The sequence below is a fragment of the Callospermophilus lateralis genome, chromosome 11 (assembly GCF_048772815.1).
Source record: "Callospermophilus lateralis isolate mCalLat2 chromosome 11, mCalLat2.hap1, whole genome shotgun sequence".
NCBI classification, from domain to species: domain Eukaryota; kingdom Metazoa; phylum Chordata; class Mammalia; order Rodentia; family Sciuridae; genus Callospermophilus; species Callospermophilus lateralis.
Window position 1 is genome coordinate 25,680,193 of NC_135315.1, and position 22,715 is coordinate 25,702,907.

General features: G+C 56.6%; 1 protein-coding gene across 1 annotated transcript; it reads right to left on the minus strand.

The window, feature by feature from the left end:
• Nucleotides 1-2,376: 2,376 nt before the first annotated feature.
• On the minus strand, nucleotides 2,377-18,494 carry Col1a1 (collagen type I alpha 1 chain). Its single transcript, XM_076869149.2, has 51 exons — nucleotides 18,284-18,494; nucleotides 16,601-16,795; nucleotides 16,445-16,479; nucleotides 16,307-16,342; nucleotides 16,114-16,215; nucleotides 15,279-15,347; nucleotides 14,992-15,036; nucleotides 14,776-14,829; nucleotides 14,559-14,612; nucleotides 13,997-14,050; nucleotides 13,819-13,872; nucleotides 13,431-13,484; nucleotides 13,297-13,341; nucleotides 13,124-13,177; nucleotides 12,964-13,008; nucleotides 12,755-12,808; nucleotides 12,384-12,482; nucleotides 12,252-12,296; nucleotides 12,055-12,153; nucleotides 11,895-11,948; nucleotides 11,615-11,722; nucleotides 11,473-11,526; nucleotides 11,139-11,237; nucleotides 10,947-11,000; nucleotides 10,757-10,855; nucleotides 10,019-10,072; nucleotides 9,754-9,807; nucleotides 9,607-9,660; nucleotides 9,453-9,506; nucleotides 8,964-9,008; nucleotides 8,767-8,865; nucleotides 8,462-8,569; nucleotides 7,907-8,014; nucleotides 7,648-7,701; nucleotides 7,448-7,501; nucleotides 7,117-7,224; nucleotides 6,975-7,028; nucleotides 6,811-6,864; nucleotides 6,525-6,686; nucleotides 6,314-6,421; nucleotides 6,057-6,164; nucleotides 5,901-5,954; nucleotides 5,692-5,799; nucleotides 5,314-5,367; nucleotides 5,092-5,199; nucleotides 4,683-4,736; nucleotides 4,237-4,344; nucleotides 3,867-4,146; nucleotides 3,568-3,758; nucleotides 2,923-3,165; nucleotides 2,377-2,798 (listed from the first exon to the last, which is right to left on the minus strand). Exons 1-51 carry the CDS (start codon nucleotides 18,384-18,386, stop codon nucleotides 2,652-2,654), a joined length of 4,389 nt encoding a protein of 1,462 aa, XP_076725264.1. The 5' UTR covers nucleotides 18,387-18,494; the 3' UTR covers nucleotides 2,377-2,651.
• Between the last annotated feature and the right edge of the window lie 4,221 nt (nucleotides 18,495-22,715).

Genomic DNA, 22,715 nt, shown 5'->3' on the forward strand with positions numbered 1-22,715 from the left:
GCATTGCCAATGGATGGCCTCTGAGGACTTGTGCCTCTCTCCATAGATGTGAGGGAGGTGCACAGATCAGCCTTCTTTTTCCTTTGAGGTTTGGGCTCTGGGATGTTGGGTGGGGGTAGGGGCAGCTGTCATCTCCCTGTCTCCCCACCTCTGGACGCCCTGTTTGCTGCAGGTTTCCGATTCTCTGGATTCTCTGCTCCCCACGGACCACATGCCACTGTCCCCATTCCCTGAGATGCGGGAGCTGGCCGGCCACCTTCCCTTCAGGTTGTAAGGCAAGGGCAGCCAGGGGCAGGCAGAGGTGGGGGAAAAGAGAAGGGAGGAGGAGAAGGAGGAAGAGAAAGCAATAATTTGGGGAAAGCAGAGAGAGAGAGAGAGAGAGAGAGAGAGAGAGAGAGAGAGAGAGAGAGAGAGATATGAAGAAAAGAGTCAGAGGCAAGGCCAGGCACCTCCACAGGCTGCCGGTTCCCTGCCATCTTGCGCTCTGGGCATGCACAAAACCAAGAGGGCCCTACACTGTCCTGGGGGTAGCACCTGCAGGAGTCTTCACTGAGACTCTCCAAGACCCCCAGGAGACTCTTGAGACAGTCCTCGAGAGCAAGCAAGAGCCTTCCTTTCCCACTGTCCCCTGCCAGGTGTCCTAGAAGGCTCAGCAGACCCCTTCCTGTGCTGAACTGCTGGCTCCTTGGCGTGAAGAGGGGGTGGAGGCCAGATGTCCCTTTTGTGTTTGTCCAGGGAAAGGGTGTGCAGAGGGGCTCCCAGGTCCCCCTCAGCAGTCCCATGTCTCTCCCCCTCCCAGAACCCACAGGCAGCACCTCCTTCAGCTCAGCCCGGCAGCCCGCCCACAGCGTAGAAAGCGGATGGGTGTTCATGGGAGGGTGGGCATGAGGCCTGGCGACCCAGGATCTGAAGGGGTGTGTGCTTGTGTGTGTGTGTGTGTGCGTGCGCGTGTGTGCACGTGCATGTGTGCGTGTGTCGCTGGCGTACGTAAGCTACCTGTTCAGCATTGCAGGGGAGAAGAGGATTCGGAAACCTGCAAAGAGGATTGCAAGAGAGAGAGAAATACAAAAGAGGAAAGAAAAAGGCTTAAGGCAGGAGAAAGGCAAGAGAGGAGGGTGAAGGGCAGGATGTAGCAGGAGTGGGCGGAGAGTAGGGGCAGGGGATGGAAGATGGGCCCACCCACTCCATCCCCTCCCCCAGGCCACCCCCTCCCCCAGCTCCCAGGGAGGAAATTAGGAGACCATTGCTGAGGTGTTTGGGTCATTTCCACATGCTTTATTCCAGCAATCAAAATAATTAAAAACATCTCAAATTATTATACACATACAAAATAGGTACAGAGTCTCGTTTCCTCCCTTGCTTCCTCCCACCCTAGAGGGAAAAACTGTTTTGTGCTTTGGGAAGTTGTGCTCTGAAACCCGGATGCAGGACAGACCAGTGGAGAGGTGGGGAGGATGGGGCACGGCTGCAGAAGGGGGAGGGTTTCAGAGGAGGGACAGGTCAGAGAGCGGCAGACCCAGAAGCCAGTGGAGAGAAGGCGAGAGGGAGCAGGCTGGAGCCTGGCGCTCTCTCCCTCCATCTTAAATAGCACCGTCAGAAAAAAAAAAATTCACATGAGTCCCCATCCACAAAAAAAGAAAAGGAAAAGAAAAAGCATGAAAACAAAGAATTAAAAAAGACTGAGCCAAAGGAATATTTGCTGGTCTAGGAGGCATCTCAACTTCTATAGCACCAGAGATTCCTTCCCCACCCCACCCCATCACATAGATGTAGCACCTTTGATATAAAATGGGGAGCTACTGCCGCCCTGCCCCCATCCCTGTCCCCACACAGTTGCCCCGGTGACACAAAGACAAGAACGAGGTAGTCTTTCAGCAACACAGTTACAAGGAACAGAACAATCTCTCCCACCCAGCCCAGCGCGCACGCGTGGGGAGATTGGCACGATGTCTCTGTTCTGTCGTGGCCCTGCCTGACTCTCCTCCAAACCCAGTGAGGGGCTAGGGGCTCCCCCACCACCGCATGGCCCCCTTGAAAACAAAGTGGGGCGTGCTGCAGGGGATAGGGGATGCCAGAGGGTAAGGTTCCTTTGGCAGTCTGAGATCCCAGGTCCCCCCACGGTTTGGGGGTGCTGGGTGGGAGAAATGGGCTGGGGGCTCAGGGCCACTTAGATGTTTCCGCATTGCCTTTGGTTGCTGGGTAGACAATGCATTGTTTTCTGTGTCTTTGGGGGAGACCTGGATATGGGGAGCAGTGGAAGAGAGGCCCCAAGATGGGGTGGAGAAAGAAGTAGAAAGGGCAGCATTGGGGTATCATAAGCCCAATGGGCAGAAAAGGACTTACCCCCACATGGGTCTTCAAGCAAGTGGACCAAGCTTCCTTTTTTAAAAACTTATTTATTTATTCTTTTTTTTTTTCCCCTTTGGTAAGGTTGAATGCACTTTTGGTTTTTGGTCATGTTCAGTTGGTCAAAGATAAAAACTAAGTTTGAGAGATGAATGCAAAGGAAAAAAAATATTTTCCAAAGTCCATGTGAAATTGTCTCCCATTTTTTGAATTTTGGAGGGATTTCAGTTTGGGTTGTTTGTCTGTTTCCAGAATGGGGAGAAAGTGGGCTGGGTGGGAGGGAGCCAGGTTGGGGTGGAGGGAGTTTACACGAAGCAGGCAGGGCCAATGTCCATGCCGAATTCCTGGTCTGGGGCGCCAATGTCCAAGGGGGCCACATCGATGATGGGCAGGCGGGAGGTCTTGGTGGTTTTGTATTCGATGATTGTCTTGCCCCAGGCTCCGGTGTGACTCTGGAGTGAGGGGAGGTAAAGGGAGAGGTCCATTACACATGGGGACGATGGACGGAGGGGAGCCACTCTGCCCCCAAAGTCAAGGCCCAGAGGGGCGGGGCCCTGCCAGGGCCTGGGGTCTTACCGTGCAGCCGTCATAGATGGTGCTGTAGGTGAAGCGGCTGTTGCCCTCGCCCCGGAGTTCGATTTCGTTGGAGCCCTGGAGGAGCAGGGACTTCTTGAGGTTGCCAGTCTGCTGGTCCATGTAGGCCACGCTGTTCTTGCAGTGGTAGGTGATGTTCTGGGAGGCCTCCGTGGACATCAGGCGCAGGAAGGTCAGTTGGATGGCCACATCAGCAGGGTCGGAGCCCTCGCTGCCATACTCGAACTGTGGGGGAGGAGAGAGAGTGAAGAGTGAGTGACCACATGGTGACCTCTAGTCCCTGGCCTCCCTGCTTCCTGAGTCTTTTCCCAGAGTATTCCCAACTAACTCCCTCCATCCCCCTACCCTTGAGTACTAGGGATTGAACCCAAGAGTGATACCCTCAGCTCTTTTTAAAACATTTCATTCTGACTCAGGGTCTTGCTAATTCCCCAGGCTGCTCTCAAACTTAGAATCCTCCTGCCTCAGCCTATTATAGGTGTGCAACATGGCACCCAGTCCAACTAACTTTTCTGTCAAGAAGGGTGTCATTTGCCCCTGGGGAAGACCTTGTCCACTCCAGGATTTCTCCCTCCTAACTTGGCTAGCCCATCTCCTGAAAGTGGTTCTAGAGTCCAGCTCACGCACCTGGAATCCACCGGTCATGCTCTCGCCGAACCAGACGTGCCTCTTTTCCTTGTGGTTGTTGCTGATGTACCAGTTCTTCTGGGCCACGGTGGGCTGAGTGGGGTACACACAGGTCTCACCTGTCTCCATGTTGCAGAAGACCTTAATGGCATCCAGGTTGCAGCCTTGGTTGGGGTCAATCCAGTACTCTCCTGCAGTGGGGCAGGACAAGTAGTTAGGGGAGGTGGGTGGCCAGTAACATATGGGAGGTGGGACACAGATGGCAGGAGACAGAGATAATGGGCAGCCGGGGCTCTCACCGCTCTTCCAGTCAGAGTGGCACATCTTAAGGTCCCGGCAGGTGCGAGCAGGGTTCTTGCGGCTGCCTTCAGGGCTGCGGATGTTCTCGATCTGCTGGCTCAGGCTCTTGAGGGTGGTGTCCACTTCAAGATCACGGTCACGGACCACATTGGCATCATCAGCCCGGTAGTAGCGGCCATCACCAGCCTTCTCTTGAGGTGGCTGGGGCATGAAGCTGAAGTCGAAACCACCGCTGGGAGGACCAGGGGGACCAGGGGGTCCAGGAGGGCCGGGGGGACCCTGCACAGAAACAGAGGAGATCAGCCGTTAGAGTGTCCGGGGACTCTTGGGGCTGGAGAACCATGAGGCAGAGAGGGTGGGGATACTTACAACAGGACCAGCATCACCAGTGCGACCGCGAGGTCCAGGGGGACCGATTGGGCCTGGAAGACCGTTGAGTCCATCTTTGCCAGGAGTACCAGCAGAGCCAGGGGGACCCTGGAGGGGGGAGAAAAACCATTGCAGAAAACCGGCTGGAGAGCCCAGGGCAACCCCACCAAGAAGCCCGCCACTGTCCCTGCTGGCTCTGATTCCCGTGGCTCACAGGGCCAGTCTTACCGCTGACCCTAAGAAGCAGCCTCACTGGTTTCCAGGGCTGTGCCAGGAGACAATATGTGGGGGACGGAGTGAGCAGTGGGGAGAAGACTTTCAGGATCCTTTTCCCTCCCCCATTCCTTGTCCCTGGGGAACTCAGGGATGCCTATGTCCCTGGCAAAGGGCCCCAAGGTGAGCCTGGACTGGGGTTCCAGGAGGAGGAAATGAAAAGCATGACTTACACGAGGACCAGCAGGACCAGAAGCTCCAGAGGGACCTTGTTCACCAGGGGAGCCCTGAAAGGTAGAAGCAAGGGAGGTTCAGGCCCCGCGTGGATCACAGGCCACCTGGGTGCAGGGCTGGGGAGGTGAGGGGCAGTGTGGGCAGCCCCCTCTGCATTCTGGAAGTCTAGCCCCAGGCTGTCCGTATGCTGAGACCTCTCCCACAATCCCTCTCTGTACACCTCTCTCCCTCCGGGAAGCTACTTGGAAATGCCCCAAATCTTCAAACTTGAGTCCTCACTAGGGAGGTAACAGAATGTCTATCCAGAGGGGGAGAGTGGCCCCCATCACTCAGCACAGCCTGGGCAGATGACAGAGGAGACGCAACGGCAGTGGGGGACTGGGGGTGGGGGCGGTCGTGCATACTCACAGGAGGGCCAGGAGGACCCTGGAGACCGGAGAAGCCACGGTGACCCTTTATGCCTCTGTCGCCCTGTTCGCCTGTCTCACCCTTGTCACCACGGGGTCCTTGAGGTCCCTAGGAGAGAGGAGGGGCCAGGCCGTCAGGTGGAAGTTCTGTTGGTGCTCAGTGAGGGCATTGTCCACATCCGGGCGAGGGTACGGAGGGCATGGGGGTTGGCAGGGTACTTACAGCGGGACCACGGGCACCAGCGGGGCCGATGGGACCAGCAGGACCGGCAGGACCCTGGGGAGAGCAGAGAGAGCATTAGATGGTGGCCAGGAGATGCTGAGGCTGAGACCTCCCCTCAGCTGGGGGGTCCCTCCACTGTGGCTCTCTCTCCTGACTCCCAGACGAACCTCCCCAGAGCCAGGCTTCGTGTGAGCTGGGGTAAACCCCATTCCTCGGGGGAGATGGGGGCTTGTCTGGAGAGGGGCCTCGAGGTCGGTTTTTCCAGGGAGGCTGGGGGCCTCGACATCTTACAAGACCTCTCTTCCCGCAGCCCAAGGAAGGGAGCTGTCTATCCCCAGGCCTGGAGGGCCCTGGCCTGAGCTGAGCCCAGCCACTTACAGTCTCACCACGATCGCCACTCTTGCCAGCAGGGCCAACGGGGCCGGGAGCACCGGGAGCACCAGGAGCACCAGGGGGTCCAGCAGGGCCAGTCTCACCACGGTCACCCTAGGAGGGGAGAGCAGGGGCATGTGGGCCAGTCCCAGCTGAAGGGGCCAGGCTGGGCGGGTCAGTGGCAGGGGCGGCAGGCAGGGCTGCAGCTCTCTTACCTTGGGGCCAGGAGAGCCATCTCGGCCAGGGGAACCTTCAGCACCAGGAGCTCCCTGAAGAGAAAGGGGAGAGAGGTGAGTCCACCGGGAAGAAAGCTCAGGACAGACCCACAGGCCCTGCTGTGGACACCGGCTCAGAGGCTAGGGACTGCTCACCTCACGTCCAGATTCACCAGGGGGTCCAGCTAATCCAGGGGGGCCCATGGGGCCAGGGGGGCCACGTTCACCACTTGCTCCAGAAGGACCTTGTTTGCCGGGCTCACCCTAAGAGAAAGGAAAGAGTCAGGCCAGAGACAGGGTGTGGGGGCTGAGACCATCTCTATCAGATCTGTCCTCCTTGGTCCCCACCCCTATCCTGTACCCTTCAAGTCCTAAAATGGTTCTTGGGGATTCCAAGATGAGGGGCCACTTACAGAGGGGCCAGGAAGACCAGGGAAGCCTCTTTCTCCTCTTTGACCGGGCAGACCAACCACACCACGCTGTCCAGCAATACCCTGAGGTCCAGGGGTACCAGGAGCACCCTGTGGGAGGCAGAGGTGGGTGAGGTGCCTCACGGAGACACAGGGTCCACTCCCCAGCTCTGGACACCCTCCCAGAGCCTCAGAATTCTTAGCTGGCACTCACAGCAGGTCCGTCAGCACCAGGGGATCCTTTTTCACCAGCAGGGCCAGGGGGACCAGGGGGACCAACTTCACCAGGACGTCCAGCGGGACCAGTCTCACCACGGGGACCTTTGCCGCCTTCTTTGCCAGCAGGGCCAGGAGGACCAGGGGGTCCAGCATTTCCCTGGATGAGGACAGGAGGGGCTGTCAGACTCCTGTGACTTCTGAAGCATCAGAGAGGCCTCAGTGGAGCCCGCCATCCTCCTGACAGAGTGGCCCTGCCGCCCCGGCTCCACACGGATACTCACAGAGGGGCCAGGGGGACCGACTCGGCCAGCAGCACCAGGGAAACCAGTAGCACCCTGGTAAGAAAGAACACAGCACAGTCAGGAGAACTGTCACCTCACCTGGCCCCAGCCCCCTTGGAACACTGGCTCTGGGGAGGCTCCGCGGAGAGGCTGGTGATACTCACAGGGGGACCTGCGCTGCCGCGAGCACCTTTGGGTCCAGGAGCACCAACGTTACCCTGCAGGAAAGAGCAGAGGTGTGAGGCCCACGCCAGCCCCGGGTCCAAGGCTGCTGGCAGCTTCACTAGCAGGGGGTAAGGTACTCACAATGGGGCCGGGGGGTCCAGCAGGTCCAGCAGGGCCAGGAGGACCAGCATCGCCTTTAGCACCAGCATCACCAGGTTCACCTTTAGCACCAGGTTGACCATCAGCACCCTGGGGAAGAGGGAGAGCGGTGAGTGGAGAAGATACAGCCACAGCGGGGCAGGGAGGGCCTCTGGGCTGGCGGGAACAGCGACCAGAGCAGGGAGATGCTTGGGCGGGAGATGATCCCTCTCCACCTTTTTCCCCCGGACTCTCTGTCCTCATTCTGTCACCCAGGGTCCCATGATCCATGTCCCAGTTGGTGATGGAGAATGAAGGGGATCTTGATACTCACAGGGGGGCCAGCGAAGCCAGCAGGACCAGGGGGACCAGGTTCACCACGATCTCCCTGGAAGAAAAGGAGGCAAATTGGAAAGATGTCACAACGTGGGGAAAGGTGGAAAGTGGAAAAGGGAGGGGACCGAGAAGAGGGACAAAAAGAAGGCAGAGGGCAGAGGGCTGAGCGTGGGTCGTAACAGGTGCTTCTATACTTACAGGGGCGCCACGAGCTCCGGTGGGGCCAGCAGGGCCGCTGGGACCAGTTTCACCCTGGGAGGGAGAGACAAGAGGCTCATGGTCAGGGGCCATACGGAGCACTCCCGGCAGAGGAGCCCAGAAGAGCCTCCCCCCTCTGGTCCCTCCAGCTTCCTAGGCCACTCACTTGGTACAGCAGGACCTGTCTACCCCTCAGAGCCCTGCCCAGGCTTGCTAGGGAAGGTGTGTTGGGAAAGAAGAGGAAGAGGTGGCCACTCACTTTGTCACCAGGAGCACCAGCGGGACCAGGAGGACCAATGGGGCCAGTCAGACCACGGACGCCATCTTTGCCAGGAGAACCATCAGCACCTTTGGGACCAGCATCACCCTAAAGACAGGGAAAAGCCTGAGACTTCCAGTGTGGGGCCAGGAGGTGACCTGTAGCATTCTGCTTTTGTCCGGGAGCCCCTGAGAGAGGCCCTGGCCAGCTCTGCACCACTCTGTCCGGGCTGAGGATACAAGATTCATTCTGCGGGGGGAAGGGCCTGTCTGGGGATGTGGGCAGAATGTAGGTGAAGAGGCCCCTGACTCGCGCAGGGGATGAATAAGGAGGCCTCCATCAAGGACATGTCCCACCTGTCTTCACTACACTGACTCATGGGGAAAAGGGACAGGATCGAAGTCAGAGGATTTGCCAGTAAAGGAGAGAGAGGGGAAGAAGGGAGAATTAAGGGCAAGAGGGAAAGACCCCAGGAGGAGGAGAGATGCTGAGGGATCCAAAGCAGGGGGAGAGACGGGAGCCAGGAGGCTCACGGGAAGTGGAAGCTGAACTTACTCTGTCTCCCTTGGGGCCTGGAAGACCAGCTGCACCACGTTCGCCAGGCATTCCCTGAAGACCAGGGGCACCCTGGCTTCCGGGAGCTCCAGGAGCACCAGCATCACCCTAAGTGACAACCAAGAAGACTGGAGTGAGACCCAGGGCCCCAAAGTGGGTCACAAGCCCTGAGCCCCTCTTGGCATCTCCCAGGCTTGGTCCTAAGGCCAAAGACAGGCGTCAGCTAAGAGGAAAGACTCAGAGCTGAGGCTGGAGGCTGAGTGCAGCACCCCCACCCCCATATCCCAGTGTCACCCTGCCCTCACCTTGGCACCATCGTTGCCAGGAGCACCGTTGGACCCACGAGGACCAGCAGGACCAGGGGGACCTTGCACACCACGCTCACCAGGGAAACCTCTCTCGCCCTAGAGGGGAAGGAAGGCCATGAGATGGCTGCTCCAGAGACAGGCCCAGCCCAGGCCCAGCGCATGGAGGAGGGAGCAGGGAGAGAGAGTCTACTTACTCTTGCTCCAGAGGGACCAGGGGCACCAAGATCTCCAGGAACACCCTAAGGGAGAGAGGGAGAGTGACAGTGAGCACAACCCACTAGGGTCCTCCCCACAAGAAAGAACTCCTGTCTCTGTTCCTGGAGGCTGGCCCTTGGGGCCCTTGAGTAGAGATGAACTTCTCAGCATGGAACTGGGAGCCCCTCGACTCCCCAAGATTTATCAAAGACCTCCCTTCTTCCCAGAATGGCAATCAGAAGGCTTGAGGGAAAGCCAGAGTGTTCTGGCAACTCATTAAAAATGTCACCCAGCCTAGGAGCCATGCGGCTCCTTACAGATTACATCATATGGCACCCGAATCCCTCTGTGTAGCTCCCTTCAAGATAGGAAGTCCTTCTGGGTATTTACCCTTAATCCCTCTAGCCTCTGGTCATCTAATTTAGCTAGGGGCTGTGGCCTATTCCTCTGTATTTCCTGCATTCCTCTGGCCAGTTGCTACTACTTACCTGTTCACCAGGTTTGCCTGCTTCACCGGGAGGACCAGCGGGGCCAGGGAGACCCTGTAAGTGGGAAATAGAGAGGGAAGAAGAAGGTTTAGAATCTGGAAAAGAACAAGGAGGCCCCCCTCACCAAATCCCTTTTACCACCATGTGGCCTCACCTGGAATCCTGGGGAGCCAGCAGGACCTTGTTCACCTCTCTCACCAGCGGGACCCTGTCATGGAGGGAACATTGTGGTCATGGGAAGGCGGAGAAGAGGAGGGGTCTTCTTTCCCTATCCCTAGGCCTCCCAGTCAGGGACACTTACAGCAGGGCCGGGGGGTCCCTGAGCTCCTGCTTCTCCATCTTTGCCAGCAGGACCCTGTGGGGAGAAGGTGAAGAACTCAGGTGGCAGCAGCCGGAAAGGGTGTAGTGGGCAGTGGGCAGTGGGCGGGGCCTGGGGCTCCCAGACACAGCAGTCTTCCTAGGGGCTCATAGGGCCAGGTGACTGGCTGCGGGTACAGACTTCTGTGTTCCTCCAGCGGGGAGGGGCAGGGATGGGAAGGAACTAGAGACTGAAAGGAGAGACTTACAACAGCGCCAGGAGGTCCGGGAACACCACGCTCTCCAGCTTTGCCAGGCTCTCCCTGTGCAGAAGGGGGTCAGAGTTGAGGCCCAAGGAGGGGAAACTTTTTGTATCAGGGATTGAACTCAGGGGTGCTTAACCACTGAGCCACATCCCCAGCCCTTTTTATCTTTTATTTAGAAACAGGGTCTTGCTAAGTTGCTTAGGGCCTTACTAAATTACTGAGGCTGGCTTTGAACTTGTGATCCTCCTGCCTCAGCCTCTAGAGTCACTGGGATTATAGACATGCATCTATAATCCTTTTCTAAGAGGTTTTCTTTTTGAAAAGGCCAACAGGCAGGCTCTGTTCACTCCCCTGGGGTGTGCTTTGCTGGTTTTTAGTGCTTGGTCCCTTAGCTCCCTGCCACCCCCCAAGATGCCCTCTCAGTCCCCTCCTTTTCCCCCTTGCTTTCCTTCTTCCTGTTATATGCTTGCCGTGATCTGAACTGCAAAGGGCTTTTATCTCCTCTGGGATCTCCTTATGAACCCCCCAAAAGATCAAATTTGGGGGCCACTATCATAAAAGGACCATGCTTTCTGTGGAGCGAAGGCACCAATGATACTTATTTCCAGGGGCAGAGCAACGCTCGAGATGCCAGGACGGGCAATGAGTCACTCTAGGTCACACAGCAAGTCATCAGAGCTGGGCCTAGAGTCCAAGGCTCTTGCCTCTGGGGTGTGTCTGTCCCTGGCACTGAATACTTACAGCAGCACCTTTAGGTCCAGGGAATCCCATCACACCAGCCTGACCACGGGCACCAGGGGGACCTGGGGGTCCAGGACGACCATCTTGACCAGCGGGACCCTGAGGGTGGGAAACATGGTGGTGGTGAGGACAGAACGGAGGCAGACGGGAGGGTAGAGATGGGTAGAGGCCTCAGGGGTGGCATACTTACAGGGGGGCCAGTTTTGCCATCAGGACCAGGGCTGCCAGGGCTTCCAGTCAGACCCTAGTGGGAAAGCAGAGGTGTGAATGGTGGGAGGAAGGACTTCAAGGGCCGGCCAGGGGGGCTCCTCTAGAGTGCTCCTCCCAGACCCTACAGAAGGCAGGGTCCTGGCTGAGCTGGGCTGGAGGGCTGGGGTCTCACCTTGGCACCAGGCAGGCCAGCTTCACCAGGGCGACCAGCTTCACCAGGAGAACCTTTGGGACCAGCAGGGCCAGGAGAACCACGTTCACCAGCAGGACCCTGGTGGGGAGGAAGTCACAGGAAGCATGAGGTCTGGAGCTGGGCCTGGTTCCTATGGGCCAGTGGGTGCTTCCTTCCAGCAGGGGCAGGCAGCTGGTTCAGGTGGGCTTTGAGGGGCATTGCTTGGGAGGGGGCAGCAGCCACAGTGGGGAGCTCATGACCATGGGGTGGCACTGGGAGGGAGGTGATGGCCAGGGAGTGGTGGGCCAGCCTCCCAGCAGTGAAGAGAGGTTACCTTGGGACCAGCGACACCATCTGCACCAGGGAAACCACGGCTACCAGGTCCACCCTGCAGAAGGAGAAGAGGCTGGTGAGCCCAGAGTCACAGTCCAGGGCACCAGTTGGGCGCTGGGGGCAGAGAAGGGGAAAGCACTTACACGCTCGCCAGGGGGTCCAGGCAGGCCAGCAGGTCCAGGTTCACCTCGGGCTCCTCGCTTTCCTTCTTCCCCAGCAGGGCCAGGGGGTCCTTGAACACCAGTGGGGCCCTGGAGCAGGCAGGGAAGGTGACGTTGATGAGGAGCCATCCTGGTGCCAGCCCTGGAGCCTGTCTGAGGCTGGGCCTCCAGCACCAGGGCCTCCCCAACAGACAAGGGGCACCCGTCCTGCCCGGATCTCCCTCAAGGGGTCGCAGGGCGGGAGTGTTGGTGTGGGACTTACGGGTTCTCCTTTGGCACCAGTGTCTCCTTTGTTGCCGGGAGCACCAGGTTCACCCTGTGTGGGAGAAGGAGAGGATGAGCTGAGGGCCAGGTGGCGTGCGTCTTCATGCTCCCCACAGGGGGCGCTCTGGAGTTAGTGCTCTAGAGAGGTGTGGACTTACGCTGTTACCCTTGGGACCAGGAGGACCGCTGGGGCCCTGGGGTCCAGAGGGGCCTCGGGCACCAGGGAAGCCAGGAGCGCCAGCAATACCGGGAGCACCCTGTGAGAGGCAAGACACACAGTTGAGTAAAGGACTGGAGGGCAGAGGCGGGGGGAGGTGGGCGCCAGGGGAGCACTGAGACCTGGCAGGATACTTACGTTGGCACCTTTAGCACCAGGTTGTCCATCAGCACCAGGGTTTCCCTGTGGCACAGAGAAAGGAGGGTGAGCAAGAGGAAATGTCTCTAAGGTTGGAAAATGGCTCAGGGGACACTAAGAGGTGACACTTACAGCAGGACCAGCAGCACCAGCAGGGCCAGGGGGGCCGGGCTCACCACGAACACCCTGGGGACCTTCAGAGCCTCGGGCTCCTTGGGGACCAGCTTCACCCTGGATCAGAGGGAAGGTCACATCAGAGACCATACAGGGGAACCCAACCTTACCTCTGGATGATGAGGGGCAGGGGGCAGGGCAGGGGGAGGAGAGACAGGGACAGGAGACCAAGAATGAGGACTCTTAAGATCTGGGAAGTGGACTTCAGGACAAAGGTGTTGATATTAAGTTTCCCTCTTGCTTCTCTGGATTCCTCGGGTTTGGGGAGCAGGGAGACAGCCATCCCTTGGCCAATGAGAATAGTGTTCAGAGGAGGGCAGGGTTCTCACCTTAGCACCAACAGCACCAGGGAAACCAGGAGGACCAGCGGGGCCAGTGGGACCCTGTGAATGAAATGGAGGCATTAACAAGCAGTAAGAGTCAAATGCTGGGACAAAAGAGGTGTCAGACCCTCACGGCCCACTGCTGGTTCCAGAACCAAGAGCCAACACTGAGACCCTCCCTGTTCCCAGGCCTTAAGTCCAAGGGCCATACTCACAGGAGGACCAGCGGCACCAGTAGCACCATCATTTCCACGTGCACCCTGCAAGAGAGAGGGGAAGCCCCAGTTATGTCCACTGAGTGCCGGCCAGTCCCTGCAGATTTGGGGGAACACTATCCAGAGCCTAGGGATCCCCCAAGGATCCAGGAATACTTACAGCAGGGCCAGGGGCTCCAGGGCGACCTCTCTCACCAGGCAGACCACGGGGGCCCTAACAACCAAACCAAGAGAAGCCGAGTGAGATGGAAGTCAACCTCCTGGCCCCCCCAGCCGCCATCTTGCCGCAGTACCCAGCTCCTCTTCCCTTGAGAACTGTACACATTCACTCACCATCTGGCCAGGGGCTCCATTTTCACCGGGGCTACCAGGCTCACCCTACAGGACAGAGAATAGAGTGAGGAATTCATGCATGGTGGGACTAGGTAGGGGAGGCAGGGGACCTGGACATTCCCAAAGCCTCTTACCTTGGGACCAGCAGGACCAGCATCTCCCTTGGCACCATCCAAACCACTGAAACCCTAAGATAGGAAAGAGGCCCAAAGTGAGATCCTGTGGGAGGAGGTAGACCACCTTGACACCCACTCAGATCTAAGAAGGAGCTTCAGGAGGCCACCAGAGCCATTCCTCTGTCTCTGAGCTAGACTAAACCCAAATGGCCCACTATCCCCCCAGTTTCTTTACTGGGATTTCATCCCCATGGAAGGAAATTCTTTCACGTATCTACCCCCACACCCCTTGGGATTTCTGTAGCTGCCACCCACCAAGATGCACACCAGGATCTGCTGGGGAAGGGGGCAGGAATGAGAGAAGGTCCAGGACTTTGGGAGCTTAGATGACCCAAAGGGGACTTACTCTGTGTCCCTTCATTCCAGGGAGGCCAGCTGTTCCAGGCAATCCACGAGCACCCTGGAGAGAAAAGCAAAGGAGACAAGGAAAAGCCATTAGAATAACTTTCATAACACTGAAAGTTTTCCAAAGGCACAGATGCAGTGATGTGGAGGGGTCTGGCCTCAACCCCTTACTCACTCACCTGAGGTCCAGGAGGTCCACGCTCACCAGGACGACCAGGTTTGCCAGCTTCACCCTGGAGGGAGAGAAAAGACCGTCATGCCCAGGTCCCGGGGCTGAGAAAGTGTGGAAGGTCTCAGTTTTCCTGAGATTGCTGAAGGTCAGGTTAGGGGTCCCAAATCTTTCTTTGTATCTAGAGCTCAGTTTAGATCTACCATGAACACCTTTCTTTGGTGACATTTGAGTCCCTCCAGAACTTTTTTTTTTTCTGAAACCTGCATTTTAATCTCATCTTCTTTGCCCCCAGATCACTTAAACCTGAGAAAGTCAGAGGGATAGGGGGATCTCTTTAAAATGATTGGGGGAGAGGAGGAAGAGTCACCCATTCTAGGAAAAGCATGATTAAAATGTAAGTCATTGTTCAAGAGCAATCTTGGGCATGACAGTGGAGGGTGGCAGGGGACTTGGCTTTCTTCCTCTGGGCATTAGCCCCAACGGTGTTGGGGGAACCCTGGTAGAGATTATAGGACCCAACCCATGGAGGCCATGGGGTCAGATGGCATCTTCTCACTAGGGCTACTTACATCATCTCCATTCTTGCCAGGGGCGCCAGGGGGACCTCGGGGACCCATGGGACCCTAGAAGAGATAGAAGGAGAGGTGGTTAGAATCTCCAGGACAAGGAAAAAAAGAAGGGGAAGGTTCAGATTAGAAGGCGATGAAGTGGTCCCCAGGTGAGGGTCGTTTCAAGGGAGAAGTCCGTGTTCGCCGAGGAGGGTGTGTCGGTGGGGGGAGTGCTTACTGAAGCTCCAGGCTCGCCGGGCTCACCAGGGGGGCCTTGGAAACCTTGGGGACCCTGGAGAATAAGGAGAGAGGGGTGAGGTCAGAAGGGCAGGTGTCTGCCAAGCTGTCCCCATGTCACCAAAAACTCTCTGAGCCCCTTCTCTGCCCTCATCCAAATCTCCCCACCAACAGTCCAAAGCCCAAGATGGAATATGAAGATCTCTTGGATACTCACAGGTGCGCCAGGGGGGCCAGGGAGACCACGAGGACCAGAGGGACCCTAGAAGAAAGGAGGCTGTGGTGAGACTTCTGTAGGAAAACACAATGTGGAAGAAGTCTTGCTATCCCCCTTTTGCCCCTTTGGGAGCATAGTTGTCACGTAGCCTTTCTAGATGCTGAGGCCTTAAGGTGGTAGCCTTTACTTCCCAAGCCTTCTTGCCACCCCCATATGCCTATATCTCTGGTCCATCTCCTCTGGATCCCAATCCTCTTCTGTCATCTCTGCTCCCCCTGGTGGCTCACCATGGGGCCAGGCACGGACACTCCAGCTGATTTTTCATCATAGCCATAAGACATTTGGGAAGCGAAGTTCTAGAAAAAATAAAAGAGAGAGAGAGAGAGAGAATGCATGAGAAATCAGCACAGGACAGGAAATTGAAAAGCAGAAAACACAGCCAATAATGGGACAAACTGACAACATGTGCTTCCCCTTGTGATGTTCTGTCAGACAACAACATTGCTTATGAGATTTTCCTACCCAAAATGCATCGCCGGAATCTAATATAATCATACAAATTAGGGGGACAGATTAACAAAATGACTGGCCTTCAGAAAACTTTCAGTGTTATGAAAGACTAGGAAATAGTCTCAGGAATAGTCTACATTCATGGGAATTAAAGAGATATGATGATTAAATGCAATTCATGATCCTGGATCAGAAAAAAAAATGCTATAAAAGACATTGTTGGGATATTGGTAAAAATTGGACTGGATATGAGATAATCATTTTGGATCGATGTTAAATTTAATCACTGTGCTATGGTCACATAAGAAAATGTTCTTGTTGAGAAAATAGCTCTGGAATATTTAGAAGCAAAGGGACATCATGTCAGCAACCTATCCTCAAATGGTTCAGAAAAAAATACTGACATTATGTATATATGGAAATTGATAAAGTAGATGTAACTAAGTGCGATAGTTATATGAAAATTCTCTGCACTAATCTTGCAATTCTTCTGTTAAGTTTGAGACTATCTCAAAATACAAAGTTATGTCATCTGCCAACAACAACAGCAAAGAAATAATAGGCGAGAGGGGCACATGTGGCCTTCGAGGGGAGACTTGATTCTCCACTTACTCCTCCAAGGCCAGGGGGTCCAGGGGGTCCAGGGGGTCCGGGAGGCCCGGGAAGTCCAGGATTTCCAGGGATGCCATCTCGTCCAGGGGGGCCTGCGGGTCCCTGTAAGGGGACAAGGGCGGGGCCGAGGTGAGCGCAGGCAGAAGCCACGCCCACTCTAGCCTCCCGAAGCCCAAGGAATCCACCGGCTTACCCTTGGGCCGCGGGGGCCAGTGTCTCCCTTGGGTCCCTGTGGGGTTGGGAGAGAAGAAACAAGAGGCGGGTTAGAAAGGAGAGGACAGTGAGGATGGACAGATGGACTTGACGGCAACAGTAAAGAGCCCAGGATTACCTCAACTCCTGTGAGGTCTTGGTCCGTGGGTGATGCTGGGGGAGAAGAGGCACAGTTAGAGGTGGTTTGCCAACGATGCTCCCGGTGGCAAAGGCCTCCGAGAAGCAGAGCGAGGGAGTGGCCCAGACCTCCCCTAGGCCAAGGCCTGAACCATACCGGCGTCGTCGGGGCAGACAGGGCAGCACTCGCCAGGGGGGATTTGGCCTCCCGGACACTTGGCGTCATTAGGACAGACCACTTCATCGCACATCACTTCGCCGTTGTGGCACAGGCAGATCTGGCAGGGCGTGGGTTTCCAGACATCGTTATGAGCGCGCCTGAGGCCGTTCTGTACGCAGTCGACTCCTGGGACTGGACAAGGGGGAGAAGACGCGGGCTGTCAGCGGCGCCCGAGACCCTTGCCTCTCATCTCGGGGCACCAGGGACCCCAGATCTACACGCCCTTTCCCTCTACGAAGCACATTCCGATTTTCCATTCCCGCCTCCTTCCCCCTTCCCCACTGTCTCCCAAGTTCTTAAAAGCTCCGCAACCGCGTCAGTGACAGCGCGAGGCCCCCGGCCAGGGTGGCGGTAACTCTTTCCAGTTCTCAGGAATTTAAACAAAGCTCGAGGCCGGGGTTGCTTCCAACTCCAACCTCAGCCCACGGGCGCTGAAGCCAAGTGAAATAAAAAGCCACGGCGGGGGGCGGGGGCGGGTAGTTGGGGCCGCATCCAGAGGGCAGGCTGTGGGGAGTGGTTTGGCGTGGAGACCAGAGGAGAGGGTGGGAGGAGAGAAGGGAGGTCCAGCCCTCATTCCGCCCCCATTCCTTGGGCAGGTGGGATGGCGTAGGCGGAGCCAGAGTAGGGAGGGGCGACTTTTAGCGGCGTCCCGCCCAGAGACTTGAAATGGTCCCCTAAAAGTAGGATACATCCTAACCCCCGGCTCTCAAATATCTTAAAGTCTTGCTTTCGGGGCTAACATCAACCCCCCGCAAAACCAAGCAGTGCTTTCGGGTCACTCTTTAGCCAAAGAACCCAAAGACCTCAAATAATGAAATTAGCCAGGCCCATCGCGCTAGCGTCTACTCAGACGGTCACTAGGTGGCGGGCAACGCTAAGCAAAGGGAACGGGGAGGGGCCAATTTCCCTGGACTGGCTACTTGTTTTAGGAGCAGGGGTTACCCATCACTAGATTTATTTTACAGTTCTAGAACTAGGGTCTACGCCTGGCAATAACCCAGTTTCTTCCAAACTCCCTCTCCCATGCGGGAAAGTGCGGGACCCAGAAGCGCAGCGTTTAGCATTAATCAGCAGGGGGCGCAAGGACGCCGCCCTGCCAAGTCCGCGCCAAACTTTCTGTCCTCCAACCCGCCCACTCCGCACGTCCCATCCCCCAGCAGCCCAGCACCCCCGCGGTCCCAGGAAAACTGTCTAGCCTGTGCAGAAGGCAAACAATCTTTCCTTATGAATCATCCCACCGCCTTCCCGATCGCTTTTACATCTTGGGCTCCAAACCTTAGTTCGGCATCCCTATCTCATCTTCCCCATCTTCGACGTGATCTGCCCGTACCCGCGCCCGGATCCCCACTTTCCCGGTTGTGCTCCACAGTGCACGCTCGGGATTTCCTCCTGTACCGTCTCAAAACGCGCTCTATTCTCACGTTCCACTCCTGGGAAGTGTTCATCCCAACCTCCACCCCAGGGTAAAGTCCCTCTTCTCCCAGGGTGCTGAAGAAGAGCCCCCGCCACGTCCCTTCTATCTCTGAGTTTTCAAAGCATCCCGAGTCTCTGTTTAAGCCTTGGATCAGGCTTAGGGCGCGGTACCAAGTAGCCTTGGACTCCCAAAAGTTTGGAACTTACTGTCTCCCTCTTGGTCATTGACCTCGCCTTCCGTTTGGCCGTGCGTCAGGAGGGCGGTGGCCGCTAAGAGGAGCAGGAGCCGGAGGTCCACAAAGCTGAACATGTCTAGACCCTAGACATGTAGACTCTTTGCGGCTGGGGTGGGGGGTTAGCGACGGCTCATGCGTGGCCTCACACTCCGCGTGCCTCCTGCTCCGACCCCAAGGAGAAACTCCCGTCTGCTCCGACAACTGGCCTGGGCCCCTTTTATACGGTCCTGATGGAGTGCTGGGAGGAACCCTGCCCCTTAGAGAGGGGGAGCGGGCCGCCCGTCCCCCAGCCAATCAGAGCCGCCTGGCCCGGCCCCCAATTTGGAACGAAGAGGGGGAGGAGGAGGGAAAGGAAAGGAAGGGAGTCCACCCGACGTCTCCCCCCTTTGCAGCTCTGCCTCCCCAGCCCCCCAGCCCAGCCTGGGCCAGAGGTGCTGCTGCTGGAGTGTTGCTGGGTCCTCAGTAGAGTGGGGGCTAAAGAGTGGATGGGGATGCCCCTTGCCTTTCTTCCCAGGACCTCCAATCTGGAGGAAGTAGAACTGGAAAGCTGAGTGGGGAGCCTTCCAAAGGTGAAGGGGTTTGGGGGTGGTTAGGAGAGGGTCTTCCTGACCATGCCTCATTAACTCTCCTCATAGCCTTGGCAAGAGCTAAGGAATGGGTCTAAAGTGGCTAGCGAGGAGCCTCTACAGAACAGAAGAAACAGGGAATTCAAAATATGGGCCCCTTGTGGGGGTACCTCCTGGGGTGTCTGAGAGTATGGAGGTTAGGAATATTTGAGGACCAAATTAGATATTCCTTTATAGACATTAGGAATCAGATACTTGGAGGGGATGCTGGCAAGGTATTTTTAAAAATGTTTTTACATTTATTTATTTATTTATAGGGTGTCGGTTCTTCCTCCATGTCTGAAGTTCCAAGACAGCCTCAGACCACCGTCCTCCTTTCCCCAGGCATGATGGAGTGGGTTGGGGTGGAGAGGCTGAGGTGCAGGGTGAGAAACTTGGCTGTGTCTCTCCAGAAGGAAGTTTGGTGTTGGGTGATGGGGCAGGGCAGCAGGGTAGGGGTGGGGGTGTACTTGGGACTCAGAGGTGTGGAGAAGGCTTTGCAATCCCTTACAACTCACTCCCCCGGCTGGAACTGGGGGATGAGTATGTAGGAAAACGGGGCCTATGATCATTGATAACTTAGAAAAGGGTCTTGTGTCTGCCATGACTGTGGCCAGAGGCTAGTAAGCGACACTTCCACTCTGTACAGTCAATTCAGAGAGTTTGAGTGGAGGGCACTTGGCCAGGGAATGTGTCCTGGTAACTGCGTAAAGCCTCTTTTCTGGAAGTACTTGGACTCGGGGTTGGGGACACATAGAAGAATTTGGGTGCCTGGGGAAACCCTGCCTTTAGGGCTTGAGATGGAGGTACAGGGGAAGTTGAGTGATCTTATTTTAGAGGTTACTTCTCATTGCCTCACCGCTTTCCTGAAGGCTCTGACCATTGCTCTCTGCCCCTAGGAAGCAGGGACCCGGGGAACAAGGGCAAATATTTGGAAATTAGCATCCTTCCTTCCCCTACATCTCCAACTCCCAACAGTACTCCGCCTCAACCCAATCTATCAGGGCCCTCATCTGCCAAAATCTATGGGTCTGAAAGGAGGCAACAGGGCCTCCTCATTGTGCCCCCAAAGCTCCCCTCCCTCCTATACCACTCCCCCACCCTCGTTGGTCTAGAGCTGCAAACGTGGAAGCAGGGAGTCCCTCCTCCCCCAAACCATCCAAGATTCCATTGCTTCCCCCCCTCCCCGCCCCTCTCCACGCCCTCCCCCAGCTGGTTTTGTGCAACGAAGGCAAAGGAAAAAAAAAAAAATAAAGACCAAAGGAACAGAAGGGGAGGGAGCCACGTCGGCCTGCCGTGGGCAGCTAGGAGCAGTGCGGGTGGGGCAGCGGAGGGAGACAGCAGGGGCTATAATTAAAGGGAAAATATAGAGTTTCCAGAGAGGCAGGGCTGGAGACAGCAATGGAGGGACGGGACTTCATCAATTATCCCAACCATGTGGCAGTAACTTGTGGCCCAGGATCTGCCCCCACCTAGTGCCAGCAACTGCAGGGCAGACTGGGGGCTGAGGTGCTGAGATGGCAATTCCTAGACCCACCAAAGTTCTGAGCTCCACTTGGTCAGTTCCAAGCCCCCTCCTCAACAGAGGTCAAGGGCTCCATTCCCAGAAGGAACATTTGAAGTAGTTGTCCAGGGCAGGGTATGGCAGGACTCAAAGTAAGGGATGGTATGACCTGCCCACCTCCCTGCTTGGTGAGTTTACTTCCTGGAAAGGGCTTCTGCCCACAGCCCCCTCCCCACTTACTTCCTGTCTAGCCTCCTGTCCCAGGTACACCTTGGAGGAGAGGTGAAGCCTCACAGGTGTGGATGGGAGTTGCTGTACCATGCACCTGGGGTTCTGCCAGATATTCAGGGACCCCTGGCATTGGGGCTTTGTGTGTGTGGTGGATGACAGCAGCTACCCCCAATGTCCAGGGTTTCCGAGCATCCTTTACACGTGGCACTGAGCTGAGGCCCAGGTCCTCCTCTGCCACTTCTTGACTTGAAACGCTTGGCGGGCACCCAGCCCAAAGATGTGTCTTTAATTTCTGCAGCATGACAGTGAGAGGAAGAATGTGCTTGGGGTCTCCTCCCAGCCTGGCTGGGCCTCCCTGGCCAGGGCTGAGGGCTGGAGACTGGGGGAGGGAGAGCTTGGGCTACGAGGGGAGGAGACGCCACCTCATCTTTAGGAAACTCTGAAGCTCTGGCTTCGTGTGGAATGTAGGATTTTTGTCCGGCACTTGGAGTTGGGGGGGGGAGCAAAAGCCAGAATCTCCACCCCCCGCCCCCAAGAATGGTAAAGTCATCAGCAGTTGGGGAAAAAAAAATCCTCAAGAAGAAAAACAGAAAGAGGAAAGTGCTGAGCTCTTGAGTTCTCTCCCTCTCCAAATTTTCCCAAGTGCCCCCCCAAAAGGGAGGGGAAGGCCTCCGGAGCTCCTCAGACCCCTGTCTGGACTCCAGTGATGTGGGACAGTGGGAGGAGCATGTCTGAAAAGGCAACATCAAGGCACTTAGTGGAGACACACCCCGGCCCCAGCACACCTCTCCAGCTGCTCTGGCCCCCATTTGAGGTTTTGTTGTCTTTCTTCCCCATTCTGTCCCTCCACTGTCCCCAGAGTAGTGATGGAGAGAGGGTACCTAGGAGAGGAAAGAGGAGGCTGCAGCGAAGACCCCTGGCACTAAGCTCTCCAGAATCCCCACATGAAGTTCTGCACAGTTGAGGGACCCTGAGCAGAGTCTGGGGACAGACCCCAGGTGTGTGGGTGCCCCTCTTCTTCCCTCTCTTCAACATGACCTCATCTGAGCCCTTCATTACGTTCCTTTGCTCCCAGTACAGCTCTGCTCTTCCTATACCTCCAGCCCAAGGGCCTCAGCCTCCAGAGATTTCCCTCCCCTTTCTCCCTCTTTTCTAGGTTTAGGGGAAGATAATGAATTCAGTTTTGCTCATGTTGATTGTTCAACGCCTGTGAGACCTCCCATGTGAAATGTGGGGGAAATACTGGCACCTGGGCCTGGGGTTCAGAGGAGAGAGAGAGATGTGGGACTCCCAGGACCACGGTCATGGAAGAGATGGTGTGGATGGAGGTATCTCCAGAGAGAGAGAGAGAGAGAGCATGGATGGGGAGAGCCAGGGCTGGATTGAGCTTGGAGGACCCTCAGGTTAAAGGGTTGGGTAGAAAAGAAGGCCACACAGAAGACAGGACAAGAGTGGCCAGAGAAGAAGGACAGGGAGGCAAACCCTGCAGGGAGAGCTCGCTTGATGGGGGCTGCAGTGTTCCCTGGACTCAGCCACATGGAGGTGACCCGTGCGCCTAGTGCGAGCTGCTTTGGTGAAGAGATGGGCTAGGAAGCCGATTTTAGTGGGCCGAGGGTGTGTGGGACACCAGGAAATGGTCAGAGGACACGCAGCTCAGAGGAGGAGCTGGGTGAAGGGAGCAGACAGAGGGGAATCTCGCCCTCCCTCCCTCTTGTTCTTCCTATACTCTCCCCCACCCCAGTCTTCCATTTTGGTCCCCTGTCACCCACTCTTTCTCTCCCCTGGGAATTTGTCTTTCTCCGTGCTTCCCCTCTCTGGACCTCTTTTTTTCTGGGTCTCTTTGTCTTTTTGTTTCACCTCCTTTCCTTTTCTTGCAGGTGACCTGAGCCCTCAGCTGTCCACCGGGAGGCCTGGCACCCACCTCTCCTCCTGAGCAAGCCTTCAGTCCAGGCTCCTGAAGAGAAGGCTTGATTTCCCACCCCGCTCTCTGGAAGCACCCATTCAAGAGGGACAACTTGGGTCAGAGGAATCAGGGAAGGAGTTGGGACAGCTGAGAGAGCAGG